General features: G+C 42.8%; 2 protein-coding genes and 1 pseudogene across 4 annotated transcripts in view; all 3 read left to right on the forward strand.

Annotated features, from left to right (window-relative positions):
• The window catches only part of LOC310722600 (uncharacterized protein), a 1,041,764-nt gene that overhangs the window by 609,822 nt on the left and 417,351 nt on the right, over positions 1–14,591 (forward strand). The window lies entirely within an intron of this gene.
• On the forward strand, positions 5,030–13,374 carry LOC310722956 (tripartite motif-containing protein 16-like; annotated as a pseudogene). Its single transcript, XR_014538313.1, has 6 exons — positions 5,030–5,706; positions 5,987–6,073; positions 11,829–12,071; positions 12,251–12,434; positions 12,570–12,626; positions 12,751–13,374. The product of XR_014538313.1 is annotated as a tripartite motif-containing protein 16-like (transcript).
• On the forward strand, positions 7,273–11,260 carry LOC310722605 (uncharacterized protein). 2 transcript variants are annotated; one of them, XM_083535188.1, is made up of 7 exons: positions 7,273–7,575; positions 7,666–7,828; positions 8,474–8,666; positions 8,957–9,085; positions 9,406–9,519; positions 10,857–10,955; positions 11,047–11,260. In XM_083535188.1, the coding sequence occupies exons 2-6, from the start codon at positions 7,794–7,796 to the stop codon at positions 10,878–10,880; spliced, it is 495 nt and encodes a 164-aa protein (XP_083391314.1). In that variant the 5' UTR covers positions 7,273–7,575; positions 7,666–7,793; the 3' UTR covers positions 10,881–10,955; positions 11,047–11,260. The 2 variants fall into 2 exon arrangements, with proteins under 2 accessions (XP_083391314.1, XP_083391315.1); XM_083535189.1 differs by having other exon boundaries at positions 8,972–9,085; positions 11,047–11,258.

Raw genomic sequence — 14,591 nt, forward strand, 5'->3', positions numbered from 1 at the left:
CCAGAAGATCTACCGCTCCTCGGCCCTGGCGGTTAGAGCTCTGAATGCCACCTCAATGCTCACGGCTTACCAGGCAGAGCTCATGGAGGAAATGGGGAGGCAGATTGATGCTGGGTCACCAGATTCAGCCTTGTGGGAAGAAATCTGCGTCATTGCGGATCTCAACCTACTCTCTTCTAGAGGAGCGGTCCAGAGCTGCGGCCGCAGCATGGGCCTCGCTGTGGTAGGCGAGAGAGCCCTGTGGTTGGGGTTGATGGGCTTATCGGAGAGGGAGAAGGTGGAGTTCATTGATGCCCCGATAGAGCCGAAAGCCCTTTTCGGGGCTGCGGTGGCGAATACGCGCCAGCAATGCGACCTTCGCAAGAAGGACGGTGAAGCGTTCGAAGCATGCCTCCCAAGGAAGCCTCCTGCTCGCCCTCCCCAACCCGCACGTTCATATTTCGCCCCTACGCCCAGGGAGAGACAGCCTGGTTTTGGGGCCCCTAGGCAACCCCCACCCCAGCAGTCAATGCGCGGGGAGGCTCGCCAGAAACAGCCCCAGCCCAGGAACAAGACCTCTTTTGCAGCGGCGGCTGCTAGGCATCGCCCAGCGGACCCTCAGGGAGGGAAGAAAAGGCGGGCGACCTAACCTGTGGTCTGATTTTGGGTCAAAAGAGAGGTGGCAGCACTCTCTGAGTTTCTGTAGCACCCCTCGACTCATCTCAGGAGTCTTGTCCTCCCTCTCCAGCAAAGATGCGTTGGGGAGCGTTTCAAAGACTGTGTTTGACGAACGAGTTTACTCCGGTTGGAGTGTTGGCACCAGTTCCCCAAGTGCCCGGAAAGTTGCTTCTCCCCTCTCCACCCGCGGGGTTATGCAAGAGAGAGAGCAGAATGTTCCATGTTCGTTCAAAAATATTAAAGATTTGTTCTGTGCATCCAGGCAGTGGGCCGAGGGCACAGATGTGTGTAAAAAAGGGAAAAGGGAAAAAATCCACACACTATAAAAGCACTCGAATAAAAGCACTCGAATCAGAGTTGCAACCCCCGGCTCCGCCGCCAGATGGTGCCACCGCGCCGTCTGTATGCGAGAGCCACAGAGGTCCGCTCTCTGCTCGGAGACTGGTTTACGTCAGTGGATCTGAAGGACGCGTATTACCACATAAGCATTTATCCGGCACACAGGAGATTCCTACGCTTTGCCTATCAGGGCACAGCCTATAAATATTTGGCGGTTCTATTCGGGCTAGCTCTAGCTCCGCGGATCTTTACCAAATGTGTCGAAGCTGCACTGTCTCCGTTGAGAACGACGGGTTTAAGAGTGTCAGTGTATTTGGATGATCTCCTCCTCTGCGCTCTGTCACGGCAGCAAGCGGAGGTGGATACGAGTGTGCTTCTGTCTCACCTGACCGGCTTAGGTTTCAGAATAAACGAGACAAAGAGCTGCTTGGTGCCCGCTCAGGAAATACTATACCTGGGTCTCAGATTGAACTCGGACCTGTATCAGGCTTTTCTATCAGAAGAGCGCATCAGGTCGATTCGCAGTTGTCTCTCTCTTTTTCAGAGAGGAAGGACAGTTCTATTCAGACTCTGAATTTACACCTGCTGGGGCTGATGGCTTCGTCAGTGTCTGTCATACCGCTGGGACTGCTGCGAATGAGAGAGTTTCAGTGCTGGGTTACGGCGCAGCGCTTATGTCCGAAGCGCCACCTCAATCGCAAGGTGATGGTGACGTCACTGTGCTTATTCCTCCATCACTGGAGGAATCGCGATTTTCTCGAGTCGGGAACCCCGCTGGGGGCTGTTTCCCTGAGAAAAGTGGTGACGACGGATGCGTCACTCGCAGGTTGGGGTGCGGTGTGCGAAGGCAGGATGGCGAAGGGGAAATGGCCCGTTTCGCTTCGGTGCGCGCACATAAACTTTCTGGAGCTGTTAACGGTGTTTCTAGCTTTAAAACATTTCGTGCAGTTTCTTCGGAGTCACCACGTATTGGTCAGATCAGACAACACGACGGCGGTGGCGTACATAAATCGCCAGGGCGATACGCGCTCTCCTCGACTTCACCGTCTGGCGGGAGATCTCGTGGTGTGGGGCATGGAGCATTTCCTGTCGCTGCGAGAGACTCGTGCCGGGAGTGCTGAATGCGGGGGCGGCTCTCTTGTCCAGGGGAAATCCCCTGTACGGGGAGTGGTCTCTCCATCCTCATGTGGTGAACCTGTTATGGGAGAGATTCGGCGGGGCCGCCGTAGATCTCTTCGCCTCGCACGAAAACACTCATTGCCCTCTGTTCTTTTCTCTGGCGAGAAACCGTGCACCCATGGGTGTGGATGCGTTAGCCCACCCATGGCCAAACGTTCTGCTTTACGCGTTTCCTTCACTGAGTCTGAACGTGCCGACTTTACAAAGAGTAAGAGAAGGCGGTCACTCTGTCATACTAATCGCTCCGAACTGGCCAGGGAAAGTGTGGCTGACGGAGATATTCCAACTCCTGCACGATCGACCCTGGCCTCTCCCGTTGCGCAGGGATCTCCTCTCACAAGCACGCGGGGAGATTTTTCACCCGACACCGGACAGAGTGGCTCTCTGGGCCTGGCCCGTGAGAGGATAAATCTTAGTGTCGCTGGTTTGCCTCCGAGGGTGATTGAGACGATTCAGAATGCGAGAGCTGCTTCGACGCGCTCTGCATATGATAGGAAATGGAATGTGTTTGAGCTATGGTGTGCTCAGAGACGTATCGTCCCTTTTCACTGTTCTGTGGCAGATGTGTTGTGCTTTTTGCAGGAACTTTTGGATAAGGGCAGGGCTTTTTCAACTGTTAAGGTTTATCTCGCCGCCGTTTCTGCATGCCACGTAGGGATTGACGGTAATACTATCGGTCTTTACCCGCTCGTGTGCAGGTTTATGAAGGGGGCGCGGCGCTTGAGCACGTTCTCAAAGCCGCTGGTTCCGCCATGGGATCTGTCCGTGGTCCTGAGCGCGCTCTCTCAGTCTCCCTTTGAGCCGATAGGGAGTATTGATTTAAAGCTCCTGTCGCTTAAGGTTGCTTTGTTATTGGCTCTTTCTACCGCGAAACGGGTTAGTGAACTTCATGCTTTGTCTGTTCATAACTCCTGTATGCGTTTTGCTTTGGATTTCTCGCGAGTGGCTCTCAAGACTAATCCGGCTTTTGTCCCTAAGGTGAGCGAGTCAGCTTTCGCCTGCAGACAGGTGGATTTAATGGCCTTTCACCCGCCTCCTTTTTCCTCAGCGGAGGAGGAGCGGCTTCACTGTCTGTGTCATGTCCGTGCGATACGTCACTATGTTGACAGGACGAAGGGTTTGAGACAGAGTACTCAGCTGTTTGTTTCATGGGCTGGTTCCCGTGAGGGAAGTCCCGTTTCCCGTCAGCGCCTGTCCCATTGGCTCGTGGAGGCTATTATAATGAGTTATAATAGCGTGGGTCTTAACCCTCCGGAGGGACTGAGGGCGCATAGTACCCGAGGCTTGGCCGCTTCGTATATATATATATATATATATATATATATATATTTCATGACAACGGATATGGTAACATCGTGTATCGATTGTTTGTCTTTTCTCTCTCTCTCTCTCTCTCTCTTCAGTGAGAGGGGTTATTTATCACATCACTGAGTTGGTTGACACCTGCTTCGGACAGCATATCTGCAATACGGGAGTTGTCTATATCCCATAGTGAGATACCGAACGAATGTTTGAAAGAGAACTTTAGGTTACTTGCGTAACCCCGGTTCTCTGATAACAGGAGTGCACGGAGAAGAGATGAATGAGGCAGGGACCGCCGGCAGCGGTGTATATAGGGAGGCGGGACTCCCGCATCACTGTCGTGATTGGTCTGTCAGCCGACAGACGTGGTGTGATTGATGCTTCCAGGATTGGTCACGCCCGAGGCGATTCCCATAGTGAGATACCTCACTCCTGTTATCAGAGAACCTGGGTTACGCAAGTAACCTAAAGTTTTTGGATTTGTTGTTTTTTTTTTAATTTATTAATTTGTTTTTGGATTTGTTAATTTGTTTTTGGATTTGTTAATGTGTTTTGCACTTCTCGGCCACCGTACTTCTCTCCCCAATAAACATCCTTAAGTCTGCCTTGTATGTTGTTTTTCTGTCTCTCCAACACACTCATAACACCATTCAGACCCTACTTCACTCTATTCATTAGATTATTAATCTATTATATATATTAATCCAATTATACTTGGAGTAAATTATAACATGAGGTTGATTAACATATAGGCTAAAACGGTTTAATCAAGCTACTTCTATTGTATGTAATAGGTTCTATACTAATTATTAGGTCAATTTGTTGAATTAATATTAGTTTGATTAAAACACATGCTAGATAAGGTTGATGAGTGTTAATTCAAGATACAGTTTTAAAGTGTGTTTAAATGTTACAGAGCACCTTATTGAAGTGTAAAAGACTGGATGTTGGGTGTTTAAATGTCTAGTGGAACATCTAGAGGAACATCTTCTCTACAGACTGAAGCTTATTATAAGAGCAAATTGGCACTAAATCTGGTGTGTTCACAAAGCACATACCAGTGTTATGGCCAGGTGTCGATGAACTTTCCTCCATATAGTCAAGATCCATAAGGGTGTACATGTATATGTTAATATAGACATATATACTAATGAGCACTGCCTTTAATAATACTGGTTATATGTTTTAATACAAAGAGAATAAAGAGAGAAATATTTTTACTACTACAATTAACACCTAATTTTAACAACTGTTTAAGAAATCCTCATTTTCACTGTTATACAGCAGCATGGATGTTGATATTAGACAGACTTGGGATTAATTCAGTATCTGCACACACAACATGCCACAGAAATAATACAAATAGGGCAAACACACACACACACACACACACACACACATGCACACAGCAGGAGATCCCTGGTTGTTTAGATGAATCAAGTTTTTAAGACAGTTTGCAGGGTTTATTTTGACTCAGAAGCAACTCTGTTCATGAAATGGTTAATGTTTATAAACTCTGTCATTGAGCTCCTTCTCTTTTTTCTCTCTCATATACACAACACCAGGAAGTGACTTTCATTTCGGAGAAAACAAAACTCCAGTCTTTCTTTCTCTCTTTTTGTCTCTTTTTTCCTCAGTGTGTAAAGTGCAGAAAATGGCAGAGGCCAGTATTTCAGTAGATCAGGATCAGTTCAGATGTCCAGTGTGTCTGGATCTCCTGAAGGATCCAGTGGCTATCCCGTGTGGTCACAGTTACTGTAAGGTGTGTATTAATGACTGCTGGGATCAGGAGGATCAGAAGGGGGTCTACAGATGTCCTCAGTGCAGACACACATTTACTCCAAGGCCTGTTCTACACAGAAACAACATGCTGGCTGAAGTGGTGGAGAAACTGAAGAAGACTGAAATCCGAGCTGCTTCTCCTGCTCACTGTTACGCTGGACCTGGAGATGTGGAATGTGATTTCTGTAGCGGGAGGAAACACAAAGCCGTCAAGTCCTGTCTGATGTGTCTGGCCTCCTTTTGTGAAACTCATCTAAAACCTCATTTTGAAGTTCCTTCCTGGAAGGAGCACAAGTTAATCGAAGCGTCTGGAAATCTACAAGAGAAGATCTGCTCTGAGCATGATGAAGTGTTGGAGACCAAAGCTTCATCTGTTATCTGTGTATGACAGATGAACACAGAAGCCACGACACCGTCTCAGTTAAAGCCTACAGAACTGAACAACAGGTGAGAAATGCAGGTCTGATATATTCAGTCTGTTCAAAGAAATAACATTATTCAACTAAAATCAAAATATTTTATTCACTTATTCAATCATTTTCTCTCAGTCTGATGAGTTTGATCAGTTCTGGCTCCTGATTTGCTGGAATGAAAATCTGGAAACTCTCCTGCTTTACTAAATGTGTTTGTTAGTAAAGAAGTGTAAAATAAAAGTCTCCGTATCAGTTCAGAGGAGTCAGTGAACAATTCAACCAACAACCATCTGAACCTCATTTTACATCTTTAGCAGGGGGAGCAGATGAAATTCCAGCAGAGAATCCAGGAGAAGCAGAAGAAGGTGCAGGAGCTGAAACAGGATGTGAACATTATAAAGGTGAGCAGTGAGCAGAGACGGAGCTGCTCCTAGAAACACACACAACATGGACATCGAGTCATTTAGAGCAGTGTTCCACAATCCCTGGGCCGTGGACCGGCACCGGTCCGTGGGTCAATTGGTACCGGGCCGCAATGAAAAAATACATAACTTACATTATTTCCGTTTTATTTATTATCTGATTCTGAACAATGTTTTATTTTGGAAAATTACCAGATTCTCTCCACCACATCTGACTATGACTTACTCTTAATGCATGTCATGATGCCTCGGTCACATGTTTTACCTCCATCTGCTACCTTCTTAAAGGGGCTCCTCTGGTCGCTAACACATAATAAATAACCGCTAAATTGAAACCCCCAAGCAAGCAAAATAAACAAAAAACAACACCGCAGATTTACGTTTATTATAATATTTAAAAAAATACCAGTTTTTATGCCAGTCGTATCATTTTATTCTGAAGTAATAAAGGCTGAAAATATTGTCCTACATTAATCCGGTCTCTGACACAAAAAAAGTTGGGGACCACTGAGTTACAGTCCCAGTCCCAGGAACAGTGTGTGTGTGTGTGTGTGTGTGTGTGTGTGTGTGTGTGTGTGTGTGTACTCGCAAAACTTACAAAATGGGGACATTGCCTGGAATACACACCAATAACGTGGGTACCTGTGTGAACGTGGGGACCTAAAATCGAGTCCACACAAAACTAACCACTGTAGCCTGCCTAACTCATCGAGCTGAACACTCCCCCTTAATATCTCCTTAGTCCCCAAGTTTGACATTTCCCAGAAAAAAGTGTGTGTGTGTGTATTCGAGGCTGCGACTCAAGTGTGTAAAACTCCCCCCCTCTGGCCATAGGCCGTAAAAACATCAGCTATACACACTTTCTGACGTAATGCACCTATACTGAAGTCTGATTGGTTGAAACAGAAAGAACATGCCGGAGCTTTGAGCCAATGAGGTAGTATGTTGTTGAGTGAGGTACTTCACAACATCGTACAACCTCAGTGGCTGAAAGGTGCAGTTCGCTAATTAGCACTCCATGCAAAGACTATGTGAGGTGAATAACCATAATATAAAGTTTCTTAAGGTTATACAATTACAATGTTTTATTAAGTTAATTGTGGTAGAATATCAACATTTTTTTTAGGACTTAAAAAATAATATTATTATTAATATTAGTATTTATAATTTCCAGAGTTGTTTGTAATTAACTCATGCTAGCTAGCTAGCTCAGCCCTAATGAGGCATTTAAACTGTGTCGGTGTATTTGTTTTGCTAATGCTATATCATCTATTAATATTTAATGCGTCCAGCAAATAATATCTTCAGGATTAGTGAAGTATGTAAACTAGTAAACGAATGTTTTAATCGGTAATAAGGGTGAAGTCCAGGCTTTAAAAATGGAAGCCAAAGGCAGAGCCCAACTCAGGACGCTGTATTTCACATCACCACCGGCCGTGATAAAGCAGGGCTTGATGTGAAATACACTGGTGCATTTAAAGGTGAGCAGAGCAGAGCAGAGCAGAGAAACTGAATAATAATGATCGTGATAATTAGCTGGTTATGCTAGCGCGCTGTGCTGCCCGGCTCAGGTAGAGGAGTGTTTGCGGTGACACACTTCACTAAAGGCAGCTTCGTGCTGGAGTACAGAGGGGATCTCATCAGCTGTCAGGAGAGCCAGAGAAGACAACGCCTTTATCACAACTCCCTAAAGGCATTCATGTTCAACTTCATCTGGCACGGAAACCTCTGGACGTGAGTATTTATCATCTTTATTCCTCTATGTGTTTAGATGCGGTTTGAGCTGCTAAATTTAAATACGAAGGAAAAGTTTTGCTGTGAAAAGTAATGTCATGTGCCGTGCTGCACTGAGACTAGCAGATAAAATTAGTAAATGATTTGATGTTATATGGACTTGAATTATTTCTGTGACTCGTTAATGTTTATATCCCGAGCATTTAAATATCATCATCTGTGCCGGTGTTTCTGTAAGCCCGACGTCGTGTATCGGCGCATGCGCAGACTGTGTGAATCATTCACCTGGGTATTGAATCACATAAAAAAAATAAAAATTGAATCACATTAAAGTTTTTAAATCAGAATAAACTCGTATCTAGGTTTCATTAAAATTCTTATTCAGTCTTTTGTGCTAAATCTTTAATAACTCCGTTGTAACTCTGATGCATGATTTTGTTGAGCTGTGCATCAGGCTGGGTGCATCTTAAATAAAACAATCCTGCAGGCATATTAAAAAGTCTGATCATGACTGCCTGTAGAAGCATTCTGCACAGTGAATCAATATTAGTTTGTCTGAAATATAATAATAATAATTATTAATAATAATAATACTTGTGTGGGGGTTTGTCAGTAACTTAAATTTGTTTGTTTGTTCAAATTCAGTATTGATGCTGCAAGGGATGATGGCACACTTGGAAGACTGGTCAATGACGACCACATTAAACCCAACTGCAAAATGAAGAGAATTCTTGTAGAGGGAAAGCCCCATTTGTGTCTTTTTGCTTTAAGAGACATAATACCTGGAGAGGAGATCACCTATAATTATGGAGATGGTGACTGTCCCTGGAGAAATGAAGTAAGAATCTTTATTTTTTTTAGCAGTGATGGATAATTAAATGGCATCAGCTTAGCTGTACAATGCCAGCATGCTTTTATATTTGGGCTAATAATTAACCCCCACATTATGTTTAAATATTCAATTTTACACAGGTCGCCATATAAAGCCTACTTTTAAATTTCTTATTTTTCTGGAAATATCTTGTTTACTTAGAGTGTGTTGGCATAACTATTCTTTCTACAAATTTACACTGTTCAGCTTAGTTTTCTAATATATAGATGCTTATCTTTTTTGGCTCATAATTACAGTTGTGCTCATTACAGGTGACAAAATGTGGAACAGAATCAGACTGTAATCATCCAGCTTCAGGTGGTGCCTCTGGAGATGATCACCACTGCACCCAACATTCAGAGCCTGAGTCTACTTCCTGCAAACAAGTATGAAACTGCTTTTAAATTGTATTTTTTTACACAATAAACGTCAGGTCCCCACAATATACAATGTACTTTACCAGTGTTAGCAAAGGAGTGAATTACCCTCCACCACAGAGTCCCCACATTATGTTTAACCATGACATTTGACACAGGTCCCCACAAGAGGTCTACTCTTAAATTTCCTATTTTTCTGGAAATATCTTGTTTACTTGTAGTGTGTTGGCATAACTATTCTTTCTACAAATTTACACTGTTCAGCTCAGTTTTCTAATATACAGATGCTTATCTTTTTGGCTCATAATTAACAGTTGTGCTCATTACAGGTGACAAAATGTGGAACAGAATCCGACTGTAATCATCCAGCCTCAGATGATGCCTCTGCAGATGATCACCATTGCACCCAACATTCAGAGCCTGAGTCTACTTCCTGCAAACAAGTATGAAACTGCTTTTAAATTAAATTTTTTTACACAATAAACGTCAGGTCCCCACAATATACAATGTACTTTACCAGTGTTAGCAAAGGGGTAATTTTAAATGTATGTAGTGTTATACAGCATGTGCTTTTGTTTTTGTTGTGTTTTACAGAGTGTACCTTTCTGACCTTATAAGAAAAGTTACAATGTAACCAAAAGGCAGATATTTTTCCACTTTTTGTGTACATGAACTCATTTTAAGTTCTTATTACTTTTTTTTTTTTCAAACTTTGCTGGGGTTAATGTTAGGTGAATTCTTCTTCTTTTTCTTTCGGCTGCTCCCATTAGGGGTCGCCACAGTGGATCATCCGTCTCCATACCACCCTGTCCTTTTCATCTGCCTCTTTTACACCAACTACCTGCATGTCTTCTCTCACCACATCCATGAACCTCCTTCTTGACCTTCCTCTTTTCCGCCTTCCTGGTGGCTCCATCCTCAGCATTCTCCTACCAATATAACTCATGTCCCTCCTCTGCACATGTCCAAACCATCTCAATCTCGCCTCCCTCCCCTTGTCACCAAAACGTCCAACATGCGCTGTCCCTCTAATAAACTCATTTCTAATCTTGTCCATCTTCGTCACTCCCAACGAAAACCTCAACATCTTCAGCTCTGCTACCTCCAGCTCCACCTCCTGCCTTTTACTCAATGCCACTGTCTCTAAACCATACAACATTGCAGGTCTCACCACAGTCCTATAAACTTTTCCTTTCATTCTTGCAGATACTCTACTATCACAAATCACTCCTGTCACTCTTCTCCAACCACTCCACCCTGCCTGCACTCTTTTCTTTACTTCTCTAACACACTCTCCATTACTTTGCACTGTTGACCCCAGGTACCTGAACTCCTCCACCTTCACCACCTCTTCTCCCAGCAACCACACCACTCCACTGCCCTCCCTCTCATTTACGCACATGTACTCTGTCTTACTCCTACTGACTTTCATTCCCCTTTTCTCCAGCGTGTACCTCCACCTCTCCAGGCTCTTCTCAGCCTGCTCACTACTCTCACCATAAAATCACAATATCATCCGCAAACATCATAGTCCAGGGAGACTCCTGTATGACCTCGTCCGTTAACCTGTCCATCACCACTGCAAACAGGAAAGGGCTCAGGGCCGATCCTTGATGCAGTCCAACCTTCACCCTGAACCAGTCTGTCGTTCCTACTGCATACTTCACTGCTGTCACACTGTCCTCATACATGTCCTGCACCACCCTCACATACTTCTTTGACACACCTCACTTCCTCATACAATACCAGTAATTGTACTGCATTTGGTCTGTTTAAATAGATCTTGGAGAAGAACTGGCTTTAAAACCATTTACCAATCAATCTCAGGAAAGCTCGGCTGAGCAAGCCACAGAACCAACTAGTACTACATCATCCAAAGGTATTATCCAATGAACTAAAATGATGCCAAGGTTTTATAAAATCAAAAAAATGTTGTATGATTTGACTAACGTTGTTGTGTGTTTATTTAGGTGCTAAGGTCTTTAGGAAAAAGAAATGGGACACCAGTGAAGTAAAGGCGGTTAAAAAACATCTGTACACGTTAAACCTGTTGCATTGAAAGATCGGGATTGGATGGCTGTTAAGTTCTTTGTAAAGAATAGATCACATCTCTTAAAAAGAAGATATAAGAAAATATATTTCATTTTTGTTCTATTTGCACAGATGAATGTCAGTTTCTGTTGATATTTTCATTGCTAAATATCTGAAACATTTTCTTTTATAATACAGTTTTGTTAACAAGTTAACAAAATTGCTTTTTTTATATATCTATATTTTATTGCTTTTTGACAACTGTTAAAGTTAAATGCTTTGTTTTGAGGCAATGACTAAATATCTGTGCAAAAAAAAAAAACTAAATAAATAATATGTTATTATTTATGTGACTTCATTATTTCTAATATTAGAAATATGCATTTTAGCCACATTTTTATTATCTGTAAAATTTGTCCCCACATTATTCACAAGTACCTACGTTGTAGAAATACCAGAAAAGTGTGTGTGTGTTTGCTGGTCCTCACAAGCTTAGTCTACCGGAAAATGTCCCCAAATTGTGGAAAAATGTCACATTGCTTTATTCAGCTTTTTTCTTAAATTTAAAGTGACCAGTGTTTTTACAGAATTTTTTAAAACATGAATCTGCTGTCCTTTTGCTCCTAAACCATTTAGAAATAGGTGTCCCCACATTCTGGGATCCAGCATGTAGTCCCCAAAAACTGGTTAGACAAGTATGTGTGTGTGTGTGTCCTAACAGCTCAGTGCACAGACAGCAGGAGATCATAGTGAGAAGATCTTTACTGAGATGATCAGCTCCATGGAGAAAAAGCGCTCGGAGGTGACGGAGCTGATCAGAGATCAGGAGAAGGCTGAACTGAGTCGAGCTGAACGACTCCTGGAGCAACTGGAGCAGGAGATTTCTGATCTTCAGAGGAGAATCACTGAGCTGGAGCAGCTTTCACACACACATGATCATATCCATTTCCTCCAGGAAATAAAGGTACATTATATCCACATTTCCAGTAGGAATATGAAGGTTACAGGTTCATTGGATGTTTCTTAGACTTCAAGAATCCCCATAATTTTAGATTATAGAAAGAATCTGTTATAAGATTCTATATAAAACTTTACAATTATTGCATTCCTTCACTTCATTTTATTTCTAATTGCTGTATGCAGGTTTTAGCCTCCAGACATCAGAGTCCCAAAACTGAGAGACCAAATGTTTCAGCTGATGTGTGTGAAGATTCACTCAGCATCAATGTCAATATCTCATTTGATGCAGTGAGGAAATCTCTCTCTGACCTGAAAAAGAGACTTGAGGAATTCTGCCAGGAGGAATTGATCAAAATCCGTGAACATGGTAAGAGGATCCGTTCCTGATAAAGTGCATCATGTGATCTACACACATTTCTGATCCACATACAATCAATGATTTTCCCAAATGTCTTATTCATTTAAATTGAACAATTAAACCATTTTATTTCTTTATTTATAGCTGAGAACATTCAGATTTTACTTTCAGAACCAACAAGCAGAAACGAGTTTCTGAAATGTATGTGGACAACACACACACACACACACACACACACACACACACACACACACACACACACACACACACTTTTCATAAATATTCTGTGACTAATATCTGATGTTCCTGTTGTTCATGTGTTTAGATTTCTGTGATCTGACTCTGGATCCCAACACAGTAAATTATTACCTCATTCTGTCTGAGAAGAACAAAGTGGTGACATGTAGTGAGACAAAGCAGCCGTACTCTGATCATCCAGAGAGATTTGACTCCTACTGGTTGCAGGTGTTGAGTAAAGAGAGTGTGTGTGTGGACGCTGTTACTGGGAGGTGGAGTGGAGCAGTGAGAGTAATGTGTTCATATCAGTCTCATATAAAGATATCAGAAGGAAAGGACGGTTTAATGAGTGTGTGTTTGGAGGCAACAATCAGTCCTGGAGTCTGGAATGTTCTTCTTCTGTTAATTTCTGGTACAACAAAGTTAAAACTGATCTCAAAGTTCCATCATCCTCCAGAATAGGAGTGTATGTGGATCACAGTGCAGGAACTCTGTCCTTCTACAGCGTCTCTAATACGATGAAGCTCCTCCACAGACTCCACACCACATTCACTCAGCCTCTATATGCTGGATTCAGATTGTATATGTGTAAACCAGGATCAACTGCGAGGTTGTGCAGTCCAAAAGAATAATAGTTGGTGTTTTATGGTCTGTAATTTGGAGCTGAAAGAAACATGTTCTAGGAAATAAATAAAAAAGTGATTTGTTTGTATCATTGTAAAAATCAGATTTAAAAATTATAATTATTCAATTCAATTCAATTCATTTTTATTTGTATAGCGCTTTTAACAATGAACATTGTCTCAAAGCAGCTTTACACAGATAATGTGGTGATATAAAGAACATATTCACTTTTAAAGTGTAAGTTTGTCCCTGATGAGCGAGCCGGTGGCGACTGTGGCAAGGAAAAACTCCCTGAGATGGCATAAGGAAGAAACCTTGAGAGGAACCAGACTCAAGAGGAAACCTCATCCTCATCTGGGTTGCACCGAATGTCCATTTGTAGCAGATATACAATGTAGCGGGGTACAGTGATGATAATCAGAAGCGAACTGTATTCCTGAGTCAGTTTAGGAGACTGTTGACATTAACTACAGTCCAATCCATCCTCAAAGCGCCCGTTCTTACTCCGGTATTTCAAGCAACCACCCAAGGCGTTGCTAAGAAACCATCCCAAGCTGCACAGAGTGGCCTCCAGTCGAAGAGAACACTATCTACAAAGTTTTACTCCTATTCACGAGAATGACTTAATTTCATTAATTTCCTCATCAAAATCATCAACCTGCATTCTCGATCCCTTGCCTACAAGTTTCTTTAAACAGATCATTCCAGAGGTAATTGAACCTGTTTTAAAAATAATAAACTCTTCCATTAGCACTGGTTTTGTACCAAAATCCTTCAAACTGGCAGTTATCCACCCCCTAATTAAGAAACCTGACCTTGACCCATGTCAGCTGTCCAACTACAGACCAATATCAAATCTCCCCTTCATAGCCAAAATTTTGGAAAAGGTTGTAGCACAGCAGTTATGCTCACACCTACTTATGAATAATATTTTTGAAATGTATCAGTCAGGATTTCAGCCTCATCATAGCACAGAGACGGCGCTAGTTAAGGTGGTAAATGACCTGTTATCGGCCTCTGATCAGGGTTTTGTCTCCTTACTTGTTTTGCTCGACCTTAGTGCAGCTTTTGACACCATTGATCACACTATACTACTTGCTAGACTTGAGAACGTTGTTGGAATAAAGGGAACGGCTCTCTCTTGGCTCAGGTCTTATTTGACTGATCGCTATCAGTTTGTTGATGTTAATGGTGAGTTCTCCACACTCTCTGAGGTAAAGTTTGGTGTTCCTCAAGGATCTGTCTTAGGCCCTCTGCTTTTCTCTTTATATATGCTGCCTCTTGGAGAAATTATTCATAAACATG

Source organism: Silurus aristotelis (assembly GCF_946808225.1).
Source record: "Silurus aristotelis genome assembly, chromosome: 29".
Classification (NCBI taxonomy): domain Eukaryota; kingdom Metazoa; phylum Chordata; class Actinopteri; order Siluriformes; family Siluridae; genus Silurus; species Silurus aristotelis.